General features: G+C 37.7%; 2 protein-coding genes across 2 annotated transcripts; both read left to right on the top strand.

Moving 5' to 3' along the window:
* Positions 1-16,752: 16,752 nt before the first annotated feature.
* On the top strand, positions 16,753-19,042 carry LOC145937824 (uncharacterized). Its single transcript, XM_083041193.1, has 3 exons — positions 16,753-18,146; positions 18,288-18,690; positions 18,746-19,042. The coding sequence occupies exons 1-3, from the start codon at positions 16,753-16,755 to the stop codon at positions 19,040-19,042; spliced, it is 2,094 nt and encodes a 697-aa protein (XP_082897319.1).
* A 36-nt stretch (positions 19,043-19,078) lies between these two features.
* LOC145937825 (uncharacterized) lies at positions 19,079-23,785 on the top strand. Its single transcript, XM_083041194.1, has 4 exons — positions 19,079-19,706; positions 19,922-20,128; positions 20,244-21,295; positions 23,615-23,785. The coding sequence occupies exons 1-4, from the start codon at positions 19,079-19,081 to the stop codon at positions 23,783-23,785; spliced, it is 2,058 nt and encodes a 685-aa protein (XP_082897320.1).
* The last annotated feature ends 3,088 nt before the right edge of the window (positions 23,786-26,873 follow it).

Below are 26,873 nucleotides of genomic sequence, written 5' to 3' on the forward strand. Positions count from 1 at the left end.
ATGGAGTATATACGAAAGCTAATACTTTAGCATTAATATCACGCAATGGAAATATTGTTAATGCTTTTTATAATCCGAAAGCTGCCCAAAAAATAAAAGATTTAATTAAAAATTTACCATTATGGACTGGCATTATGCGTCCTTATTTTAAAGCGGGAATGGAAATTGCAACGTCTTCTTCGGTGGAATCAATTTTCGCTGAATATAAAAGTAGACTTTTTAAGGGTTGTATTCCAATGAGAGTGGACAAATTAGTGATCAGTCATTTGCATTATCTTGACGGCAGATTGCGTTTAGATTTTGCTGCAGAGCAAGAATCTAAAATTTCTGCCAAACAGAATTTACAGAAATCTACATCGTCTGATTCTATCAATGACGTATCATTCCTACATTCAACGTCGATTTATGAAAATACAAATAAATCTATGACATCTACCACAAAAAATTCCGATGATAATGAAAAAGCCTATGTAATATCGGATTTATCTGAAAATTCGGATAATGATAATAAGGAAGCACATGTCATATCGGATTTATCTGAAATTTCGGATAATGATAATAAGGAAGCACATGTCATATCGGATTTATCTGAAATTTCGGATAATTCCTTAAATTATAAAGAAAATTGGATGGGCTTAATAAATAAAAATACCAAAAAGTATAGCACCATTAAAAGAAAAACATATTTAGATAAATGTCCCGAATGGGACAGTGTTGAATCGAACAATGCAATTATGATACCGGTAATAAAAAATGGAAATTTATGCCAACCGGTAAAATTGCAAGGAGCAAATATAATGGTTCGAAATACATGTGCTTTCGATGCTCTCCTTCACATTACAGTACACATGATAGGTATGCATGTGCAATATAAAAATAAATTACTAAGAATTGACGATCGCTTTTTGCAATTGGCATTAAAAATTGCATCTACAGGAAAAATCTGTAAAAACGAATATGCAGAAAGGGCCTCTTTTCTTATTGAAACAACATTATTTCAATCATCGAAATATACCAGACGCTTCAATTCTTTAGATGCGATGTGCAACGCTGCTCATTTAGCAGAGTATACTTTCGTCGCTCTACCAAGTTTTATAAGAAATAAAACATGCAAAGTATGCAATGTTTCGAACGAAAGAAAATTTCCAGCTATGAGCATAAATGTTGACATATTATTGAATAGAGGCCTCCAAGATATTCAAGATTCTCTGAATGACACACTGACATTCAAACAAACATGTATCAAATGCAATAATCCATGCGATATATATGAAACTTATGGACCACAAATTATGATTGATACAAGTATTTTAACAGACAGCAATTATTTAAAAACTGTTAAAATAAAATCAAATATATACAATTTAGATAATATTGCCAAAAATATTATTATAGCGAATAATAAATATGTACTTAGAGGCGTTATAAATTATTTGAACGATATGCGTTACTATGTCGCTTTGTTATTTACAGGAGCTTCTTGGTACGAATACGACGACCTAAAATCGAAACGAATAGAAATATCACCGACCAACTACGCAATTACGCCGCATGTACTATTATATGTTCAATAAAATAAGTATATAATATAACCTCTTATAATAAATATTCTAACCTATTATATTATATTATATAAAATTATATATTATAAAATATTTAACCTATTTAAAATTTTAAAATTTGTTAAATAAACACAAAAAAATATAAACAAATAAAACACAAAAAAATTTTTAAATAAAACAAAACAATTTTTTTAAATAATATAAAATAAAAAAACAAAAAAACAAAAAAAACAAAAAAACAAAACAAAACAAAACAAAAAAACAAAAAGAGGAACCATAATCTCGTCACGTCCACGCCGTGGTTCTGGGTTATGCTAAGAACGAGACAAAAATTATTTAAACAATACGCTTTTATAATGATAAATTATTCTGAAAATGCATAAAGTTGTATTACAAAGTCAATTTGTGTATATACGTTTGGCGTTTTGGGCAATCTAATTTGTGATTAAAATGTGCGTTTTTCACAAATATTCAGATAATTCTTCCAAATAAAAAATTTATTAATTGTTTTAAATATCAGAACTCTTTAGAAATGTATTGTATATGGCAAATACTATACGAGAACTACTTTAGAATAAGCAGAACTCTTGAAAATCGACTGGAGTCTCACCTTTAAAGTCGAAAAAATGCATTCTTCGATCAAAATAATTAGTTACAAAAATTTCTAATTGTTTTAATTATCAGAACTCTTTGGAAAGGCAATGTACATGCCCAGAACTATATGAGAACTGCTTTAGAATAAGCAGAACTCTTGAAAATCGATTAGCATCTCACCTTTAGACTCGAAAATATGCATTTTTCGGGGAAAATAATTGTTTAACAAATTTTTTTATTGTTTTAATTATCAGAACTCTTTGGAAATGTAATGTACATGCCCAGAACTATATGAGAACTGCTTTAAATGAATCAGAACTCTTGAAAATCAACTGGCGTCTCACCTTTAATGTCGAAAAAATACATTTTTCGGTCAAAATAATTATTTAAATAAATTTCTATGTGTTTAAATTATCAGAACTCCTTAGAAATGTAATGTACATGCCCAGAACTATATGAGAACTTCTTTAGAATAAGCAGAACTCTTGAAAATCGACTAGCGTCTCACCTTTAGACTCGAAAATATGCATTTTTCGGGGAAAATAATTGTTTAACAAATTTTTTTATTGTTTTAATTATCAGAACTCTTTGGAAATGTAATGTACATGCCCAGAACTATATGAGAACTGCTTTAAATAAAGCAGAACTCTTGAAAATCGACTGGCGTCTCACCTTTAGACTCGAAAATATGCATTTTTCGGGGAAAATAATTGTTTAACAAATTTTTTTATTGTTTTAATTATCAGAACTCTTTGGAAAAGTAATGTACATGCCCAGAACTATATGAGAACTGCTTTAAATAAAGCAGAACTCTTGAAAATCGACTGGCGTCTCACCTTTAAAGTTGAAAAATGCATTTTTCGGTCAAAATAATTTGTTAAAAAAATTTCTAATTGTTTTAATTATCAGAACTCTTTGGAAAGGCAATGTACATGCCCAGAATTATATGAGATCTGCTTTAGAATAAGCAGAACTCTTGAAAATCGACTGGCGTCTCACCTTTAGGCTCGAAAATATGCATTTTTCGGGCAAAATAATTGTTTAACAAATTTTTTAATTGTTTTAATTATCAGAACTCTTTGGAAATGTAATGTACATGTCCAGAACTATATGAGAACTGCTTTAAATGAATCAGAACTCTTGAAAATCGACTGGCGTCTCACCTTTAAAATCGAAAAAATGCATTTTTCGGTCAAAATAATTAGTTAAAAAAATTTCTAATTCTTTTAATTATCAGAACTCTTTGGAAAGGCAATGTACATGCCCAGAACTATATGAGAACTGCTTTAGAATAAGCAGAACACTTGAAAATCGACTGGCGTCTCACCTTTAGGCTCGAAAATATGCATTTTTCGGGCAAAATAATTGTTTAACAAATTTTTTAATTGTTTTAATTATCAGAACTCTTTGGAAATGTAATGTGCATGCCTAGAACTATATGAGAACTGCTTTAAGTGAATCAGAACTCTTGAAAATCGACTGGCGTCTCACCTTTAATGTCGAAAAAATGCATTTTTCGGTCAAAATAATTAGTTAAAAAAATTTCTAATTGTTTTAATTATCAGAACTCTTTGGAAAGGCAATGTACATGCCCAGAACTATACGAGAACTGCTTTAGAATAAGCAGAACTCTCGAAAATCGACTGGCATCTCACCTCGACATCTGTAGCTATTGGTATCCGGTTGTCTTTATTTTTGTTTAATTAGTGTTTTTTGCTTTTAAAAGGTAGAACTCTTCTTAGAACTCATGTAGAACTATAGATCTTTTCATTTCTGATAATTACTGATAAGGAAAACGCCATAGGACAAAGTGAGACGCTGCTTGAACTTGGCGTCTCAGTTTGTCCGAATCGATTTTTTTGCTTTAGTGGCCAGAACTATTTGTTTAAACTATCAGGAACTCTAGAACTATTGTAAATAAAGCCAGAACTCTCATTTATTTATGAGTTTCCACAAAATGAGATGCCAACTTCACACACACAGATAAATGTACTAGTAATATGACTAAAGTTGGTCGTATTCTCATCGCACATTTAAAGTGCTTCTAACTTATAGGTACATTTATGATTACCATGTTGTAATGTATTGCTTATTACACGCTTACAACACTCTGATTGGCCAATATATCAAATAGTTCATTATGCGTTCCGCAATGTATGTATGTATATGTGTATATATATATATATATATATATATATATATATATATATTGTGACGACTTTTTCTTCCAACTCGACGAAAAGTCGAAAGAACGGAGCGGGGCCGTCAGCAAAACAAAGAGATTTTAATTTTACACGCGGCGAGAACTAAGATCTTGGTCGTTCCGCGCGTGCAGCAGCAGAACGCCAGTCGTGATATCCGCGAGATACTAAAGTTTTGGGCGCCAGACGCGGTTTTTCACGCGTCAGTCCACTAATCACTAAACGAAACGAAATCTAGGCCGAGAATCCCGCTACGGGCTGACTAGCTCGCCTAACGGCAGAGGGGCAGGGTGTGGTTGCCGAAATTACGCTACCGAAGAGATGTTGCAATCTTTTCGCGAAGTTACGGACACAGAACGGACAACACGGACGTTTAATCAGACAATACGAAAGAAACGAGATAACGCAAATTAGCGGAAGAAATAATAGTAATAAATTTTATTGTAAACAAAGAAAAATAAAAACAAATGTAAGAGAAAAATATAATAGCGTATTGTAATAAAAGAAAAATTTAATATAACAAAATATAATTAAAGACTATAATAATAATGAAAAGAAGATAATCACAAGAGGTAATGTAAAAGACACAGTAAGCCAAAAATTGATACAAAAGAAAGTACTTCGAACGATCGAACACAGAATTGCAATCGCGACAAGCTCAAGTCCGAGATCAGCGCGTCGATATAATAGAAGAATACTTTACGATGTAATAGCCGCGACAATACAGATAGTCATTCAAAATCTGACTTGTAATTCGCGAACGTTCGAAAGATCGGATCAGCGGTGAGACTGGAGAGTAATACAATAGATGGAATAATTCACTTTTCATGATCCGACGGGCGAAATTCACAGGCAAATCGCGGGCGCCCGGGATTTTCCACGCTCTTTCTCTCTCACTCACACGCTCGGTTGCTCTCGCTCTCTCGCGCGTACTCTCTCTTACACTCTCGCCGGTTGTTGCGAAATACGCTCTCACTCTATTGATTTCAGACTCCTCGCGACGGAGTTAACATCAGGACGATGTCCGGACATAGCCGGGTAACCTATACAATGACGATAAGCAACAGTAATTCACAATAGACTAGGTTATAAAAAGGCGCGACAACCATGTAATACGAGACGCGACATATATGACCGAATCCCAGAGAGACAAAGATTCCGCGTTAATATTATCCACGTGCCCGAATTCGCAACAGTACTCGACGTCAACGTCGATCGCTCTTACACCAAGTATTTTCCCGGAAAAAGGCAGAGCCCACGCGACAAAATTTCCTAATCTCTCTCTCTCTCTCTCTCTCTCTCTCTCTCTCTCTCTCTCTCTCTCTCTCTCTCTCTCTCTCTCTCTCTCTTTTTTTTTTCTGAGAGAAGACGTGTCAAACATCGCTCTGCAAAAGTGATAACTTTTAAGTGATTATATAGTGAGGGAGAGTGGCGAAAAAGTATTGAAGTAATAGTTGCATAGACCGGGAATAGACATGAGTGTTATCTAACAGGAATATGCTGATTTGTGAGCGTGAGAGTTATATTTCTTGTATGAGGCATCGAGATTTCACGCGACAGGTAGACATTAAAGGTGGACACAAAGCGCTGACGTGTGAATTTGGACAAAGGTAATTGACCGCCTATGCTGGTATTAACAGCTTCGGCCGGTAATTATCGATATGAACGATGAATATGACGAGTATCGATGCTCGGCATGTAAGAAGGCAATAAAAAATCAGATTGTTGCATGCAAATCTTGTATTAAACTGTTTTATCATCCAGGATGTACAAGTAAACATAAAATTTATGATAGAAATCGCGAACTGGTGTCGTGTCCTGGCCCATTTGAGAAATTTACAATTGAAAGTGAAGCAGATATGAAGAAGGCACCGACAGCAGCGGGGAGCAGCAGGGAAAGACAAGGATCTACAGGATCTACGGGTTCGTTTACGACATCAAGCAGTGGAAATAGAATATCAGGAGCGAGTGGATCATCGAGTATTGACGTAAAAATAGATTGGCTTGTAAAAACTGTGAAAGAAATAAAAGACGAAACAGCATGTAAGAAGGAAATTAAAATGATGGTTAAGGAAATAGTTCCAGAAGAATTTGGAAGTATTAAACAAGAACTGGAAGACTTGAGAAGAATTATACAAGGAGGAGCGGGTGGACTGGCAGGAGGAGCTCAAAGATGTTATAGTGAAGCAGTTAAAGAGAAGAAAAAAGAAAATATTATAATTGTCAAACCCAAGGTGCAACAGGAGAGTGAAGCAACTAAAAAACTGATAAAAGAAAAGGTAGATATCAAGAATATGGCTATGGGAATAACGAAGTTAAAAAAAGGAAGTAAGGGAACAGTGATTCTCGGCTGTGAGACTGGAGAAGAAATGGAAAAGCTAAAGGCGACAGTACAAGCCAAGCTGGGCGAGAACTTTAACGTTACTGAATCACCGCGGATGAAACCTAAGATAAAAATTGTCAATATTGGCGAGGAAGAAATGGAGTTGAATGATGATGATTTAATAGGTACAATTAAGAAGCAGAACAAAATTGACGTGAAAAATGAAGGAATTCATATGCGAATAGTGAAGAGAATAGTTAAAGAGAAAATAAATGAGAAATATCAGTCCGGAAGAAGAGGAAAAGATGGTATCGTAATAATTGAAGCAGATGAAGAGACTCATGAAGTAATGTTGAGAAAAGGGAAACTGAATGTAGGATGGAGAAAGTGTCCTGTATTCAATCACATTAACATTAAAAGATGTTTTAAATGCTGGGGTTATTATCATATTGCAAAGAATTGTACGCGTAATGAAACATGTCACAAATGTGCAGGAAATCACAAGGTGAGTGAATGTACAGCGACAAAGAAAAGATGTATAAATTGTATGTTTAAGATTCAAACATACAATTTGAAAATAAATGATGAGCATGGCGCACTTGATCCGGAATGTCCGACTTTCAAGAGGGCGATACAGGAGGAGAAGAGGAGGGCCGAATGGGAGGAAGATAAATAGCAACTACAGAAGGAAACGGAATTAATACTATATACAAATGCGCAAAGTTTGATGGCGCATAAAGACGAGATACAGCATCAGATTATGAAGAAAATGAATCCTGCGTTCATAGCGTTATCAGAAACCAGAGTGACTGCTGAAATTGAAGACTGTGAAGTGAACGTACCGGGGTATAGTATGATTAGATGTGATGCTGAAAACAGAAATACAGGAGGGGTTCTTTTATATGTAAGGGACGATATTAAATATGAGATAGTATTAGTAAAAAAGTTAGAAGCGAATTGTTGGTGTGCTGCGATTGAGGTGAAAGATAAATTGTATAAAGGAGTGATAACAGTAATATATCATTCACCGAGTTCATCACATGGTGAGTTCGTGAGATTTCTGGAGGATATAATAGAAGAATTAATAATACGGGGAGAATGTATAGTAATAGGAGACTTTAATATAGATATTATGTTGGACTCGTTTTATACAAAGAAGTTACAAACGACAATGTTGAGCTTAGGCATGAAACAATATGTAAATAAACCGACGAGAATTACGAAAGATAGTAAGACAATTATAGATTTAATTTACGCTAATAATAAAATAGAAGTGCAAGTAATTCATGAACCTAAAATAACGGACCATGCGTGGTTAAAAGTTGATTTTAATGCGAATAAAATTGATAATAAATACAGAGAATTTAATGCTAGGAATTTTAAAGAGTTTAATGTAGATGAATTTATTAAATTAGTGGAAAATAAATTAGGAAAAAGCCAAGATATGAATGTCAGTGTGAGAGCGAAGAAACTTGTCGATAATATAGTAGATGCGTTGGATGCTACAGCACCTAGAAAAAAATTTAGAATTCCGAAAATATGGGAAGGGAAAAAGTGGTTTTCGGATGAAATAAGGGAAGCAGCGGCTAAAAGGGATGAGGCGTACAGTAAAGCGTTGTATGATGACACGGATGAAAATTGGTCACAGTTTAAAATCGAAAGAAATGCAGTGGTTAAACTAATCAGGACAAAGAAAAAAGAATACTATGAAAATATGATAGATCATAACAAGGGAAATCCGACATCTATGTGGAAAACCTTAAAAGAAATAATAAGGGGCGAACCAACGGGTACAAAAAAAATAGAGAATATAGATTTTGAAATATTAGATAATACTGAAGGGTGCAATATAGCTAATAAATTTAATTTATATTATATACAGAGTATTGAGAACATAGTAAAATCTATAAGTAGAGATAAGTTAGGAAGTCCGGGTAAAAGAATTATTTTTGTTATTGAAAGCGAGGGAATAATGGAAAATTTTGAGATGATTAGAATAGAGCATTTACAAAAAATTGTTATGGAACTACCAAAAAAGAAAGGTACGGAGGAGGGATTCACTAGTGATATACTTAAAGCAGTATTTTATGTAATAAAAGAGGAATTTATTGATATAATAAATAACTCTTTGAGGGAAGGTTGCTGTCCAGAAGGTTGGAAAACGTCTACGATAATACCGATTCCAAAAATAGAAAAAGCCAGAAAAGCAAGTGAATTTAGGCCTATTAATATGTTACCAATATTCGAGAAAGTATTAGAATTAGTAGTTAAAAAGCAAATTGAGGCGTATTTAGAAGATAACTGTATTATAACAGAACATCAGTCAGGTTTTAGAAAACAGTATTCGTGTGAAACAGCGATTCAAACAGTCATTGACGAATGGAAACTGGTAGTTAGTGAGGCAAAAATGGGGGTAATTTTCATGGATCTCAAGCGAGCATTTGAAACGATAGATAGAGAAAGACTGTTAGAGAAATTATATCAATACGGAATTAGAGGAACAGCTTTAGAATGGTTAAGATCATATTTAAAGAATAGAACACAGCAGGTACGATTTAACAATGAATGGTCTGCATTATTGGCCACAGAATATGGAGTACCACAGGGATCTGTATTAGGACCTTTGTTATTTATAATATATATAAACGATATAATTAAAGTCTGTCCGGAGGGATGTAGTATAAAAATGTTTGCAGACGATACGCTAGTGTATGTGACTGGAGGGAGTAGTGCGGAATTAGAAAGAAAAATGAATATGGCATTTGTTACAGTGGAAAGATGGATGAATACAAATAAGTTAAAAATGAACGCAGGGAAAACGAAATATATGATAGTTCGAAGTGTACGAAAAGAACTGAGAGGTAACATTACACTGAAATGTTTGGATGGAACGGAGATAGAGCGTGTGGAAAGAATGAAATATCTAGGCATAATTATTGACGATAGGTTAAGATTTAAGGACCACTGTGATTATATGCTAAAGAAAATAGGGAAAAAAGTGAGTTTTTTAAATAGAATAGGTAACTACATATCGGCATACACTAGATGTATTATATATAAGTCAATCATAGCGCCTCACTTTGAGTATTGTGCGACGCTGTTAATTGATATGGGAGAAACACAACTGAATGAATTGCAAAAAGCGCAAAACCGGGCCATGAGGGTCATATTGCAATGTGATAGATATACCAAAGTGGAGAGTATGCTGCAAGCGCTGCAGTTTATGTCCATAAGACAGAGGCTGAATTATAATGTATGTATATTTATCTTTAAGATTTTAAAGAATATGTTACCGGATCAATTAAGAAATAAGTTAACAATAGTGGGAAAAGAGAATGAAAGACAGACACGGCAAGCTGGGGACATTGTGGTACAATTTCGTAGGACAACGAGTGCACAGAAGAGTATGTTTTATGAGGGAGTGAAAATGTACAATGCCTTACCAGCTGAAATAAGACGAATCGAAGAACTGGAAGCGTTTAAGCGAGAGTTAAAGGAGTATATTGTAATTAATGTAAATTAGACTTGTATTTTACAAATAGCTGAGAAAGCTAATAAATATCAATCAATCAAAAAAAAATCTCTCTCTCTCTCTCTCTCTCTCTCTCTCTCTCTCCCCTCCCCCTCCCCCTCCCCTCCCCCCCTCTCTCTCTCTCTCTCTTCCTATCACATATTATATATTTTAATATTATATTTTACAATATTTTACAATATTTTATTACATGAGTTATCTTGCATACGTGAGAGCATAAATTACTTTTATTAAAATATATAACATGTAATAGGAAGATAATAAATAATACCGTGAAAAGAGGATAAAGGTAATTTATGCTCTTACGTATGCAAAATAACTTGTGTAATACATACAGTTTTACAAAATAATTTGTTTTATTTGGAAATTAAGAATTATATGTAAAATATTGATGGAATATATTGTTTGTTCACAAGCATATGTAGATAGGATTCAAAGTTTTTCATTTAGGTGATGAAATATTCCAATATTCTTTGGGATAGACTATATAGAAAAGAAAAGATACGTGCGCACCGTACAACTGCCGAGAACAGAAGAAAGCGTTTTTTCGTGCTTTTTGTATATGTAGTGTAGCAACTTAAAAGTAATTGTTTCCTTTCCGATAGAGGATATAAACACGGAAGCGCGCAATTTTAAAATAAATCAAAAATATATTTTACCTCTTAACATGCCGCCTGAAATAAATTTTTTTCTTTTAATGATTATTTAAACCCTAGTCTATCGACTATTTTACAGTTTCGGTTTGGGCAAAGGTTTTGTTAGAATATCTGCCACCATTTCATCAGTGCGATATTGTAAGAGATCTTACTCTTTCTGCGCATCTCTTTATATTTTGAATGTGTGCGCCATGACGTCATGCAGACGTCATGGCCATGTAGTCGGAAGTGCGCGAACATTTAAACATCTAAACATGCGAGTAAGGTTTCTAAGCGGTTGTTTATCTGGTTGCTCTGGTTATAGGAAAATTAATTAAGAAGCTACACAAAATGTCAAGACGAGCGTTTTCCCTCTAAGCTTGTTCGGCTATATTATTTAAATAATTAGTTACAGTAAGAGAGATACACGAGTGTAAAATCATTAATAAATGCTTGTTACAAGATCAAGTGTTGTCTTGATTATTAAGAGCAGCTTAGAATAGCACTCTTACAATATATTTAATTGTTACATTTTCTGTTTTCTGTAATTCTCTAATAAAATGGTAGCGAATATCTATGCGCTTTGTTCTTCGATTTATATTATGATTTTTAGACAAACTCATTGCACCGCTATTATCATAATAAATCAAAATTCCGCTATTTGTATATTCGCTAAATACATCATTCGATAACACTTGAAGCTACACGGCCTCTTGACATGTGGATGAGAGAGCGATGTATTCGGCTTCCACCGTGGACAAGGCAACTATTCCATGCAATAGCTGCACCGTTAAGCAAAAAAGTATTACCTGTTACTGATTTTCTATCGCTTTTATCGTTACCTCAATCCGCGTCGCTAAATCCTATTATTTTACAATCTACATTTTTGTTGTTTAAACAATAATCTGTTGTTCCGCGCAAGTATCTAAATATTCGTTTAACTGCCGTCCAATGTATATGCTTGGGCTCGTTGCAATATCTATTTACTGCACTAACCGCGTAAGCAATGTCCGGTCTGCTAATTTAAACAATAAATAGTAGGGATCCAACTGCTTCTTGATATCTTTCACGAAATCCTTTGACTCGTTCTCCGACTCGTCCGTATTTTTTTCCGTATTATCTAGTTTACCATTTGCGAGGTTTACATTGATGTCCGTTGGGATTCTTATTATCTTGCATTCGGCCATGCCATATTTTATCAATGTTTTGTATGTTGCTCTTTGCAATATTTTTAATTCTCCTTCCGTTATATTTTGTTGTATTTCTAATTCTAGAAGATTTTTTGCTTTTCCTAAATCTTTCATTTCAAAATTTCTTTCTAAATAGTTCTTTAGACTTTTTCCTTCTGTCTCATCACTTGTTAGAATAAGATCATCAACATATATTGTTAATATTATCTTTTTCTTTCCTGTACTTTTTACATATACAGGGTGAGTCTGATAAAAAGTCCACCATGTTTTTCTCGAAAACGGTTAGGGATAGGGAAAGACATCCATTATCAAAATTGTAGAACAAGTAGGGGCACATATTTTGGTGATCTTGATTAACCTTCAATGTCAATTTTTTACACAAAGAATAAAAAAAATTTTTTTTTTAATGGAAAGGGGTACTTTGTAGTCACTCTATCGATAGTACTCAATGAGCGTAATAACTTGTGTATAAGTGTATCTTTCGAAAATTGAACCGTTGTCAGAATATCAACAAAATAAATCAGAATGAATTTTTTGTAATTTGTATTTTTGTAAATTGTGTAATTTTGTAAAAAAAAAAAAAAAAAATTATTGTAATAAAAAAATTGATTCCAAATTTTCATTATCATCCACCATATCAACAAAATAAATCAGAACGAAAATTTGGAATCAATTTTTTTATTACAATAATTTTTTTTTCTTTTTTTTTACAAAATTACACAACTTACAAAAATACACAAATTACAAAAAATTTATTCTGATTTATTTTGTTGATATTCTGACAACGGTTGAATTTTCGAAAGATACACTGATACACAAGTTATTAAGCTCATTGAGTACTATCGATAAAGTGACTACAAAGTACCCCTTTCCATTAAAAGAAAAATTTTTTTTAATTCTTTGTGTAAAAAATTGACATTCAAGGTTACCAAATTATGTGCCCCTACTTGTTCTACAATTTTGATATTGGATGTCTTCCCCTATCCCTAACCGTTTTCGAGAAAAACATGGTGGACTTTTTATCAGACTCACCCTGTATATACGGATCGGCCTCAAATTTTTTCATTTCGTATTTTTCGTATAATTTTCTATTTAATTCTTCGTTCCACTTTCGACCACTTTGTTTCAATCCGTAAATAGTTTTTTTCTGTTTTCATACCTCTGTCTTGTCTTTATCTTTTGATATTCCTTCCGGTGATTAGGTAAGTAAGTATATTTCCTTTTTTAAATCACTCACAAATATGTTGTAATAATGTCCATTTGCGTGACTGTCCATCCTTCTGTCGCTGTCATTGCCAAGAGATATCTAATTGAATTATATTTTACCACCGACGAAAATACTTCATTATAATCTTGCCCTTTAATTTATGCGCATCCTCGAGCTACAAGTCTTGCCTTGAATCAGATCTCTTCGGTAACTGTTGTCTTCTTTTGAAACATTTTGTAATAAGTGTCTTTATTCCTGGAGGGCGTTTAATTTTCTCTTACGTATTATTTTTCTCTAGTGCCCCGATCTCCTCTTTAATTGCTTGTTTCCATTTTCGCTTGTCAGCACTCTCCATTGCTTTCTTATACGTTTCGGGCGTCTCAGCATATTGTTCTTTTGTCAAATATGTTATAAACCCTGGTTTACTTACTGGTTTCTTCGTCCTTAGAAATTTAGAGGGGTCGGTAATTGTGTATGGCTGCTTCCTTAAGTTTTCGTTTTGTCTTGTGGAGTATTTTTGTTTTTTGTCCTCTGCCGCCGGAGGCTCTTCCCGCTCGCTTTGTTGTTCTTTCTTGTCTTCTTGTTCTGATTTCTCTGTTCTGGTTCTTGTCCTTTATCTTCTTTTTCATCTTCCTGGTCCCTTGAATCTATATTATATTCTTGAATTTCTTTATCATTGTTGATTAAGCTTCCGTTTGTATCTTTCTTAAATGTTACATCTTTACTTACAGTAATCGTCTTAGTCTTAGGATCAATTAATCTACTAGGGTGTCCCAGAATTCGCGGACACGGAATTCATAGCGACATTGTCCATGCCAAAAGAAACAACTTTTTCCTCTGACAAAATTGCGTCTGAACATTACTTTTTCAATGAGAGCAATTTTAAGCTAACGAATAAGCGCTCCAACTTACACATGAATCAGGAGCGGTGTGCGCGCCGCGTGCGTGGCGCGTAAGCATGTACGCTATTTTACTGTTTTGCTAAAGATTTTTAAAAACTATGCATGATATTTAAATATCGCTATTTTGAATACAACTTACTTAATAAGAGAATATTTTCTAATTGATATTACCGAAGCAGGGACTAGAAGTAAAATAAGTCAATTAGATATTACGTGAATAATTTTAATCCAAGATTTTCATTTCAACGTTTTAAATATGTTTGTGGCTCTGAAAAAAGCCGATTAAATATTTTAGAGCATATGCAAACCTTCCATTTCTACACACACATGTGCTCTGCGTATCAGATTTTCTTGCGCACGTTGTATTATTTCTAATGTAACTGTTGCTACTGCACAATGCAATTGTTCTTCCAAATTTTCTACTGTTTCCACAGGATTTCGGCAAATAAAATTTTTTAAATGACCCTATAAAAAATAATTTAATGAATTTAAATCAGGTAATCTTGCGGGCTATGCGACGGGATCACCTCGGCCAATCCAAGACTGGAAAATTTATACATATTAAGATAATATCTTGCACGACTACTGTTATGAGGTGGTGCTCCATCATGTTAAAACACTTGGTTTTACGGATATGTAGTGGTAAATATTTCAATAAATCCGGCAAGTTTTTTATTAAAAAAATTCTACATAATTGTCGCCTCTCATTTTGTTCGGAAGAACGCATGGCCTAATAAGTCTCCTATAATCTCGATTCAAATATTTAATTTCCAGCAAACTTGGAAATTTCGTTTTCAGATTACAAACGTATTTTCCTTCGCCCAGTAATGCACATTATATGCATTAAAAATTTTCTCACGTGTAAATCGGCATTCATCGATAAATAATATTCGAGAACAAAATCTATTATCTCTGTTCAATATTAATCGCGATAAATGATAGTGTGAAACACATCACCGTTTATTAATCTAAACAAGAGAATTAGACGTTCGGCTTTTCGCCTTTCGTTGCCTCGACAAATATTTGGTGGTTTGTTTACTGTTCGCCCGTCGCCGAGCTGATGGTGAGACGTGCGGGGCGCGAGCGTACGAATTCCGCGCGGATCTCGACACCTCAAGCAGAACGATCACAACAGTCGACAAGAGCGGAGCTAACGTATTATACTTAGCATAGAACAGTACGAATTACGGAACACTCCGTGAAGTTGTAATCAGTGCAATTTAATAAATTTATTAGTACCCGGATTTATTAAAGATCAGTTGGAAGTGCTCCTTGAACCAAACCTTCCTAAAATTTATCTCTCGCGTGTCAACCACAACTTGAACTTTGCACCGGCGATTCTAACGAGACAATAATTCCGTTTCAAAAAAAGGGAGAAATTATTTCGTTAAATAAAAACATTAATGGTCCTTCGAGCCGGATTCAAGGTGTTCGGATTAGTGATTTGCGAGAGTGACATCAAAGGAGTGGATGACGAAACGAGAAGATCGAGCACATCCCGAACGCGCCGACCCGGTGCCCCGGTCTCTTCTCACAAGCTTCGTTTTCGGGCTGCGACCAGCGGGCGGTTACGAAAAAAAAAAGGAAAAAAAACATTAATGACCTCGATCTCTTCTTGCATTCTGAATGCTGTCAGCAATCAAATGACTCATTTGAGAATTGAGGAATTTCGGTCGCCGAACCACGCTTCGCACCGCACGAACGAGCAACCGGCTGATCGATATTGAACGACTCGAGGGCACTTTCTTTTTATATTGATTATCTGACATTGTGCTACACACCAGCGCGGTGTTCAAATATTGCTCTGGAAGTTCTACGATCTATAGAACAACACACAAGACTTCGTCGCGTGTTCTATATATGTGCGTGTCAGTGGATACCGCACATAGAGAACAGTACAGTCTACGCAAGAAGTTGTGAGTACTTAACTCATACATTTCGGTCGAATTTTAAACCAAGGTCGTAATAAGGACTACTCGGACGGATACTCGTCTACTTGATCTGCGATCAGAATAAACCTTACGTACTGTGCAAAATTGCGACGGTACGATGTCAGAGAATTTCGACGAGTTGTTCTCAGAGCAACAGCTCACGATCCAATTAATGACTCGAGTCCTGGTCAACTATCGAAAATTAGGCAAGGACAAATTCACCGCAGTAAAGACGCGCCTCCGGATAGCAGAACTGGAAAAGTTATGGACCACATGCAAGGATCTTCACGTTCGACTTCAATCGACAGCTTCCGATGACGATTTGAAAATTGATTATTTCGCTAAGGAGGAGTTCTATGAGGCCGCTGACGAATACGAGTCATCGATGGACACTCTGTCAGAGATGATCGACTGACAGTCAAGAGACTCCTCCCCCCCCGTGAAGCGTGCCAACCCGGATGACTCCGTTTCCAGTCACGACTCGAATAATTGCAGGTTTGTGTTACCGCGAATAACGATTCCGCCGTTTGACGGCGAACTGACCAAATGGGAAAGTTTTCGCGATTCGTTCGAGGCTTTAATTAGTAGTAACACAACGTTATCAAACGTACAAAAGTTGTATTTCTTGAAGTCATTCCTTGAGGGAGACGCCGCCTTGCTTATAGCGCACGTACAATGTCCGACGCGAATTACGACGGCGCCTGGAAAATTCTGAAGGACGAATTTGATTGTTCGCGTGCTTTAATAACGGCTCACATCAATGCGTTTGCGGGTTTTCCAATTATGAAAAATGAGTCCGCGATCGAATTAAAGCGTTTAAGAGACACCGTTAACTCATCGTTGTCCGCGTTACGTAATTTGAAACGACCAGTAGATGGCTGGGACGATTTGTTAGTCTACATCGTCTTACAAAAGTTCAGCGCCAGAACGAGACGCGAGTGGAACATTAAATTGGGCGTCTCCAATGACTACCCGACTTTCACCCGACTGATTGAGTTTCTCAACGAGAGAGCACGCGGAATAGCCAAGCCGGAGGAGACACACGAAATTAGTTCGACTCGCGCCTTGTCTGAAAAAACGAAGAACAAATCTCATGCTTCCGTAAACACTACGTCCGTTCGTAAATGTCAATGCTGTTCCCAGAATCACTTTATCTGGAAATGCTCAATTTTTAAAAGAAAATCGATCGCGGATCGATATAATGTCGCGCGACAATCGCGTTTATGTTTCAATTGCCTGAGACCAGGGCACTTTCCGCCGCTTTGCGAGAGCGAGAAAAGATGCTTTAAGTGTCAACAACGGCACTATACATTGTTGCATTCAGAAGTATCAAATGCGATATCAAATGAGTCGGTTAACAGTAATACGCCGACGCCGACGGCGCTCGTCGCTTCACAACCGGTATCAGCGTCGACTTCTGCCATTTCCGTTCACTGTTTTGCGCAATCAAAAAAGGCGGTATCACAGAACGCGCCAATTCTCGTACAAACGAGGATACCGTCTACGGTCTTGCTTGCGACAGCTATAGTCCGACTGCGGACCTTTGAAGGAAACAAGGTCTCTGTGCGAGCTCTCCTGGATCAAGGATCGTCTTGCAGTTTTATCACCGAATCATTAGCTCAAAGATTGCGGACAAAGCGTCAACGCACGCAACTTCGTATTTCCAGCTTCGGCGAAAATCATGAAGGAATCGCTAAATTATTTGTACAATTCACGTTGCTGCCTTACCGAGCGGACTTTCCGTGTCTACCATTTCAGGCTTATGTGTACCAAAAAATTACCGCGTACGCCGCGACGAAATCGCGGGCTTTTAGCGCTTGGGCGCACCTGCGCAACTTGACTCTGGCCGATCCAGATCCCGCGAGTCACGGGTCAATCGATCTCTTGATCAGCGCTGATCTTTACGGCACGCTTCTACTGGGGGAGATTCGCAAGGGCCCCATCGGATCTCCGACTGCACAGTCGACGGTGTTAGGCTGGATCGTTTCGGGCCCCGATCTATCAAACAAATTCACTCAATCGCCGAACAATCCAGTGTTGAACTGTGTTGCTTCGCCTGACGTTGACGCGTTATTGAGAAAATTTTGGGAAACTGAGGAAGTCTCTTAGAAAAACATTCAATCTCCCGAGGACGAGTACTGCGAAAGACATTTTGCGAACACGGTTCGCAAGACGCCATCCGGTAGATATATTGTGCGATTGCCTTTCAGGAACGACACTCCTATCGCGATCGGTGATTCACGAGTCAAGGCTCTTCGGCTTTACCATCGCATAAAGAGTCGCTTGGTCGCGCAACCTCACGTCGCGGCCGAATATAATGAGTTCCTGTCGGACTACGAGTCCATGGGGCACATGGAGCGAGTCGAAATTCCGGACAAGAGCGTCAGTTCGGTATATCTTCCCCATCACCCCGTGTTCCGAGAAGGAAGTCAAACCTCTCACTTACGCGTAGTATTTAACGCATCAAGTAGCACCTCGAGCGGTACTAGCCTCAACGACCATCTGTTGCCGGGTCTGAGATTACAACTGGACATTGCCGCCGTGGTCTTGCGGTGGCGAAGGCACCGTTTCATTTGTCGAGCCGATATTGCAAAAATGTTCCGGCAGATCTTAGTGAATCGCGAAGACATTGATTATCAACGGATTTTCTGGACCGTTGGACTCGCAGAACGTTTTGCCGTTCCATTTACTAACGGTCACTTATGGCACCGCACCCGCACCGTTTCTCGCGATGCGCGTTTTATTACTACTAGCGAACGATGACGGCAAAAAATCTCCCGACGCGGTCGAAGTATTGCGCCAATCGATTTACGTGGACGATGTTCTATTTGAGGCCGATGACCTTTCGGGAGCACGCAAAATTCGCGATCAATTAAACGCGTTACTAAGTCGCGGCGGCTTTCATCTCCGCAAGTGGGCCGCGAATGATAATTCTTTACTTGAGGACATCCCCGTTGATGATTAGGAGCTATCTCCCGATCTCCCGTTCAGTGATGACGAAATGCTGAAGGTCTTGGGGCTCTCATGGTTCCCCACCGAGGACTGCTTCCGCTTTCGAGTCACAAAACTAACCGAATCCGTCATCACGAAACGCACAATCCTCTCGGTCATAGCACGCCTCTTCGACCCGCTTGGCTGGGCCTCGCCTATCGTTGTAACTGCCACGATCCTAATTCAAGATCTTTGGCTTCGAAAAATCGATTGGTACACACCACTCCCGAATGATCTCGCAGTAAGATGGCGGGATTATTGCTCGTCATTACCACATCTCGTCGTTTATCGAATCCCCAGATGGATGGGAACCACACGCGAATGCCTCGCGACGGAAATTCACGGATTCTCCGACGCTTCCGCAAGAGCGTACGCCGCAGTAGTATATATCCGGGTCATGTACTCACTGGACATCCGCGTCTCACTCTTAACGGCCAAGTCAAAGGTCGCTCCGTTGAAAACCGTCAGCATTCCGCGGCTTGAATTGAATGGCGCCTCTCTACTAGTTAAACTACTCGCGTTTGTTCAGACGTCTCTTGCCCTGGACAATGTGCCAATTTACGGTTGGACGGATTCCACCATAGTGCTGACTTGGGTGAACCACCACCCATCTCGGTGGAAACCCTTTATCGCAAATCGTATATCAGCTATTCAAACTGTTTTGCCTGAGGTGAGGTGGTCTCACGTCCCTTCCGCGGATAATCCAGCAGATTGTGCGTCGCGGGGCATTTCACCCCCCGACCTTCAACAACATTCTCTCTGGTGGCAAAGCCCACCATGGCTAGTTAAACCTTCCGTTTTTTGGCCATCTTCAAGAGGCACTCGAATTGACAATGCTACAAAATTGAATCAGGATCAATCGACCTGGAGGAACGTCGTGACGTAGTCTGTCACACGTCTACAACTCCGCATGAATGGGACCTGATACATAAGTATTCCTGCTGGCGAAAGTTGTTGCGAGTTACAGCGATCATTTTACGATTTGTTCGTAGACTCAAAATTCGCACCGAGCAGGATAAACCGTCAACTCTGACATCAGTTGATGAGATTGAGCATGCTCGTTCGTTTTGGGTCAAATACGTACAATCTCGCGCCTTCGCAGCCGAGATATGCGCCCTGGAAACACCTCGAGGAGTCGCCGCTAATAGTTCACTTCGCGCATTGAATCCGTTTAGGGACAGCGAAGGCATCTTACGATTGGGGGGACGACTACGACACGCGTACCTGTCATTCAACGAAGTTTCCCGCCATACTACCTCGCCATCAGATCAGCAACCTGATAATCGCTCAAACTCATCTGCAGTCATTGCATGGCGGCACGCAACTGACGCTCCGACTATTGCGACAGCGATACTGGATATTAGGCGCTCGCTCGTTTGTCCGTTCTTTCATTAACCGCTATGTCGTTTGTACACGGGAACGCGCCAGCACCGCGAAGCAATTGATGGGAGCCCTACCATCCGCTCGGGTAACGCCGTCCCCCCCTTTTTCCCACAGCGGAGTGGATTACGCCGGGCCCTTTATGGTGCTCCCTTACGTCGGTCGCGGTATACGAGCTCGCAAATACTACGTTGCGATCTTCGTGTGTCTCGCGACTAAAGCTGTACACTTGGAGTACGTAGAGGACGCCTCGACGAACGCCTTTCTCTCGGCGTTCCGTCGATTTGTTAGCCGTCGGGGGAGCCCATCGGATATGTATAGTGATAACGGCACCAACTTTCAGGGAGCCGATCGTGAACTTCGTCAGGCGTTTCACGCAGTCTGTCGAAATAATACACTACATTCCACGTTGGCAAGTAACGGGACGAATTGGCATTTCATACCGGCTAGTGCTCCTCACTTCGGCGGTCTATGGGAGGCCGCCGTCAAGAGCTTCAAGCACCATCTACGAAGAATGGTTGGCGCGCACACCTTGTCTCAGACTGAGTTCTCCACTCTGTTGTGTAGAATAGAAGCGTGTCTAAATTCACGACCACTCTCCGCTTTAAAGGATGATCCTGAAGATCTTTCAGCCCTGACTCTCGCTCATCTCTTGATCGGTCGCCCGTTGATCTCGATTCCGGAACCTTCAGTACTGGACTTAAATGAAAATCGACTGAACCGCTGGCAACACCTCCAGTTTATGACCGAAACAATCTGGCGCGCCTGGCTGCATGACTATTTGCACACGTTGCACCAGCGTTCTAAGTGGCAGACCCGTGATTCCGCCGTGGCCGTCGACGACTTAGTTCTAATTAAAAATCATTTGCTCCCTCTGGCGAAGTGGGAGCTTGCGCGCGTGACTCAGACTCACCCGGGGCCAGACGGTCTCGTCAGAGTAGTTACATTGCGTACCGCGACGACCGTTCGTACTCGTCCGATTACGAAGATTTGTCGCTTGCTTGCGAATTGATTCACTCGACCGTTGAGAATTATCGGGGCGAACTAGTAAGTATAGATTATAAGATTATTGTAACCCTACTGTTAGTTTAACGCTAAGTTTAAACTTAATTATAAGTGTAGCTTATAAGATCATTGTAACCTCACGGTTGGATAATCGTCGAGTTCAAACTTAATACGTAAAATTTAACCCAATTAAACTTAGAAGCTAGCTCCGTACGTCTTTCCGAAATTGTTTCGACACGTAATGTCGCGGCGGGCGGTATGTTCAATATTAATCGCGATAAATGATAGTGTGAAACACATCACCGTTTATTAATATAAACAAGAGAATTAGATGTTCGGGTTTTCGCCTTTCGTTGCCTCGACAAATATTTGGTGGTTTGTTTACTGTTCGCCCGTCGCCGAGCCGATGGTGAGACGTGCGGGGCGCGAGCGTACGAATTCCGCGAGGATCTCGACACCTCAAGCAGAACGATCACAACAGTCGACAAGAGCGGAGCTAACGTATTATACTTAGCATAGAACAATACGAATTACGGAACACTCCGTGAAGTTGTAATCAGTGCAATTTAATAAATTTATTAGTACCCGGATTTATTAAAGATCAGTTGGAAATGCTCCTTGAATCAAACCTTCCTAAAATTTATCTCTCGCGTGTCAACCACAACTTGAACTTTGCACCGGCGATTCTAACGAGACAATAATTCCGTTTCAAAAAAAGGGAGAAATTATTTCGTTAAATAAAAACAATCTCTGTTATGTTGACGCAATAATTAGTGACAAAATTCGATGTTGTGTATTTTCTTTCTTTAATTGTACCATTGAGAAATGATATGGATTCATATGTTCAAATAACAATCATTGAAAGAAGATAATCATTTGTTTTACGTGTCTTTGTATTACGGAAAAGAAGTCACGATGAATTACACTTGCGACATGTTGCTAATTTTGGGTCAGTGTAACAATCAGGCTGGTGTTGCTGCTAGAGTATGCAGAATATTATCCTCATAGATGTCATCTGAATGCAAACGTAATTAGAAGAGCAGAAACTCGATTACGAGAAACGGATAGCATAATCATCCATCAGCCAAATGCTGAACGTGAACGAAACGTACGTACGATTGCTGTAGAGGAAGAAATTTCGGAGATAATTGAAGAAAATCCAGGTATAAGCATTTGTGCCATATCGTGTCAAATTAATGTATCGCATTCTACTATTCATCGTGTTTTGCGAGATGAACGTATCCATACCATTTTTCAATGGTACAACTATTAAAACAAGAAGATGCACAACATTGTATCGAATTTTGTCGCTGGTTATTCCGCCATGTAACAGAGATAATAGATTTTGTTCTCGGATATTATTTACCGATGAATCCCTCTTTACACGTGAAGGAATTTTTAATGTACATAATGTGCATTACTGTGGGGGCGGACGAAAATCCATTTGTAATACAAAAACGAAATTTCCAAGTTCGCTGGAAATTAAATATTTGGGCCGGGATCATAGGCGATCAGCTTATTGGACCATGCGTTCTTCCGAATAGAATGAGAGGTGACAATTATGTATTAGGTGTTTGCAAAAGTTCGTATGATTTGACAATTTTTATTTATTAATAACAAATAAAATAACATATAATATTTTAATCAAAACATTGGTCGTTTCTATTGACAACTTTTTGTCACTTTTCGCGCAATAATTTAATTCTACGTCGATAAAATGACTCATCTTTTGAAGCAATCCATTGCTCGATCCATTTTTGCACTTTTTTAGCATTTTGAAATCGTGTATTGGATAGTAGACCGTGTTGCATCGATTTAAATAGATAAAAATTAGTTGGGGCGATGTCTGGAGAGTACGCTGGTAGAACTTCCCAATCCAATTCGAACAACGTCTCTTTAGTTGCAACAGCAACATGCGGTCTGGTTTTATCATGAAGTAAGATGATTCCATTTTCAATCGCGTTAAATATGAAGTTATATTTGGAATTATGATTTATCAGCCATCAATTCTGATTAAATATAGTCAACATTTAAAAACAAGAAAGCAACTTAAAAGAAAATAATTATTAAGTGACTGCAATATAATCTAACGCGCCATTTATTTGTAACCTTACGAACTTTTGCAAACTCCTAATAGATTTTTTAACGGAAAACTTGCCAGATGTATTGGAAGATTTACTACTACATATCCGTGAAACCATGTGGTTTCAACATGATGGAGCACCACCTCATAATAGTAGACGTGCAAGAAATTATCTTAATACAAATTTTCCACATTCTTGGATTGGTCGAGGTGGTCCCGTCGCATGGCCCGCAAGATCACCTGATTTGAATCATTTAGATTATTTGCTATGGGGTCACTTAAAAAATTTTATTTATCGAAATCCTGTAGAAATAATAGAAAATTTAGAAGAACAATTGCATTGTGCAGTAGCAACAGTTACATTAGAAATGATACAACGTGCGCAAGAAAATCTGATACGATGGAAGGTTTGCATTTTGAGTATATGCTCTAAAATATTTAATCAGCCCTTTTCAGAGCCACAAACATATTTAAAACGTTGAAATAAAAATCTTGGATTACAATTATTCACGTAATATCTAATCGACTTAGGCCCGTTTCTACCAACGCCGATTAACTTTAATCTACGGCTAAACTTTATCTTTGTCTTTTTTCAGATACGTTCTTAAAAAGAGACAAATATATAGTTTAACCGGAGGTTAAAATTATTCGACATTGGTAGAATTGGGCCTTATTTTACTTTTAGTCCCTACTTCGGTAATATTAATTAGAAAATGTTTTTTTGTTAAGTAAGTTGTATTCATAGCGATATTTAAATATCATGCAGTTCTAAAAAATCTTTAGCGAAACAGTAAAATAGTGTACATGTTTACGCGCCACGTACGCGACGCGCACGTCGCTCCTGATTCATGCGTAAGTTGGAGCACTTATTCGTTAGCTTAAAATTGCTCTCATTGAAAAAGTAATGTTCAGACACAATTTTGTCAGAGGAAAAAGTTGTTTCTTTTGGTCCAGACAATGTCACTATGAATTCCGTGTCCGCGAATTCTGGAACACCTTGTATAACCTTTTACCTGGTTGTCGTATCCAAATCATTTTTTCTGCTTTGGGGTCCCATTTATCCCTCTTTTTTTATGTGAACCCATGCCTTACATTCAAAAACACGGAGGCGTTTTAGCGTTGGTTTGACTCCCGTCTATAATTCCTCCGGCGTCTTTCCTTTTAATATACTGACAGGATACCGATTTAACAGATATGTCGCCGTAGACGTTGCCTCCACCCAAAATTTCTTAAGTAAATTAGACTCAATTAAAAAACATCTCGCACATTCTACTATGCTCCTATTCGCGCGTTTGGCTACCCATTTTATTGTGGAGAATATGATATTGTGTTTTGGTGTAATATGCCTTGTTCACGGAGGAAGTCACTAAATTCCGATTTATATATTCGTGTTTATTATCGGTTCGAATTGCTTGTATTTCTTTTTTTAGTCTGTCTCTCCGCGCATGCCTTAAACTTAAATACTACTAAAACTTCGTTTTTATTTTTAAGAAAATAAACAAATTTCTTTCTACTGTAATCATCTATGAAAGTAACAAAATATTTCGTTCCGCCTAATGATTTGCATGACATTCGCCCGCAAATGTCAGAGTGTATTAAATCTAATAACGCTTTCGCACGCTTACTACTAGCTGGAAAAGGTTTACGAGCATTTTTTTTTAGTACATATATCACATAAATATTTGTTCACTTTGAATTTAGATAAATCCTTACCGTAAGTTTCCGCTAGTTTTTTCATACCGTTAATGCCTATGTGCCCTCGTCTGTCCTCCGCAACATATGCGTGTTCGTGTGTCACAGTTGGTAAAGTCTTTCATTGGTCCGTGCCGTCGCTATCAATTTACCTTTCGAGTCGATGATTTTGCAGCTCTTCTTTGTGATCCTTATCTCGTAGTCGTTCATCGCAATTTTCTCGACTGACAATAAATTTGTTGCCAAGCCTGGAAGGTATAGCACGTCCTCAATCGTAATTGTTTGTTTGTTGTCAGCAATTATTATTTCAATTTTGGCAGTCCAAACCGCTACAGCTTGCTTTTCCTGTGATTGGCTGCAGCAATTTTCTTATAGCATTGTCTTAAATTATTTAAACATTTCTTGCTTCTTGACATGTGTGATAAAGCACAGGAATCGATGTCCTTCTCTTTCCCAATTTTCTTGAAAGTCGCAAACGCCTTATATCTGTCTTCTTCTTTGCCCTTGTTTCCTTCTCGTGTCCTGCTTCGGAATTTTGCCGCGTAATTGCCCGGTTTTTCATAAACGAAGCATTTCCTTAATTTGCTCTTGTCTCTACTATTTGTTTCGCTTATTTTTGTGTATAAAGCCACTTCTGTTTCACTCGTACATTGTGAATTGGTTTGCCGTATATCTTGTAATAACTTGACTTTTATTGCGTCTGTGGTTATAGGAGTTTCCCTCTCGAGGCTCATTATCATCGGCCTATATTTCTCGGGAAGATTGGACAGTAGTAATGCTCTTACCGTCTCAGCCTTGTTTTCAAAATCGAGCTTTTTTTAATTGCCGTAGTCGTTATCTTGTTCACGTATTCCTCCACTGTAGCGCAATCTTGTAGTCTTGTTGAGATAAGAGTACGTAGTAGTAGTAATCTTTCCTGGGGATTGATCATGAAACTTTTCACTTTTTATTTTTCACTTTTCACTTTCCATTTTTCATTCATCCAGATTTCACGTGAAACTTTTCACGCATAGCAATTATGTACAGTGGTAGCCATATACTTACGTACAGTTAATAAAATTAAATATTATTTGTTGTAAACATATACGTTAAATAAGTATGCAAAAATCAATTATATTTTTTACAAGTTTACAATATAGGGGAAAGTCGGGTAAAACCGGATAGGCGTGTCAAACCGAGTACCTCTATTTCTTCGTGATAAGTATTGTCATTTGTGGCCAATTCGTGTTATTATTCTGAGATGAACTGTGTCCACGTATACACGATACTTCTTTTTTGAGAGAGGTTTGAAGTTTTTAAAACAAAAAAGATCGATATCGGAGCAATCAAATCAACGTAGATTTTTTCTCTACAAAGAATATATTTTGATAAGTGTAGAACTGAATTCTGTACATATTAGAAAGTATAGATCGCATTAGTTTTCATCGTTTCTTTTACGTCGAAATATGCGGCCGCCGTGTTTATTATTTTCGTCGTGTTGGGGCAAAACCGGGTATTTACGTGTGGGGCAAAATCGGGTACAAAAAATATAAGATTAAAAATTTAAATAATAAAAAAATCAAAAAGACAGTTTATTTTTAGAAGAAGAAAAAGATGTAGCCTCCATCTTTTGCAATAATTTGTACTCAACATCAATCGAAGGCTA

The sequence above is a fragment of the Prenolepis imparis genome, unplaced genomic scaffold (assembly GCF_030444845.1).
Source record: "Prenolepis imparis isolate NDT839.2.m4 unplaced genomic scaffold, iyPreImpa1.0 SCAF_6, whole genome shotgun sequence".
Lineage (NCBI taxonomy): Eukaryota > Metazoa > Arthropoda > Insecta > Hymenoptera > Formicidae > Prenolepis > Prenolepis imparis.

Bases quoted from the DNA above. Each gene is read 5' to 3' on its own strand.
- LOC145937824 (XM_083041193.1), top strand. From the start codon at position 16,753: ATGTCCGACGCGAATTACGACGGCGCCTGGAAAATTCTGAAGGACGAA. The intron at 18,147-18,287 runs GTTATTGAGAAA...ATTGCCTTTCAG, and splicing joins GCTTCGCCTGACGTTGACGC to GAACGACACTCCTATCGCGA. The intron at 18,691-18,745 runs GTGAATCGCGAA...TTGGACTCGCAG, and splicing joins AAATGTTCCGGCAGATCTTA to AACGTTTTGCCGTTCCATTT.
- LOC145937825 (XM_083041194.1), top strand. From the start codon at position 19,079: ATGCTGAAGGTCTTGGGGCTCTCATGGTTCCCCACCGAGGACTGCTTC. The intron at 19,707-19,921 runs GTATATCAGCTA...AAATTGAATCAG, and splicing joins GAAACCCTTTATCGCAAATC to GATCAATCGACCTGGAGGAA. The intron at 20,129-20,243 runs GTTCGTTTTGGG...GAATCCGTTTAG, and splicing joins TGATGAGATTGAGCATGCTC to GGACAGCGAAGGCATCTTAC.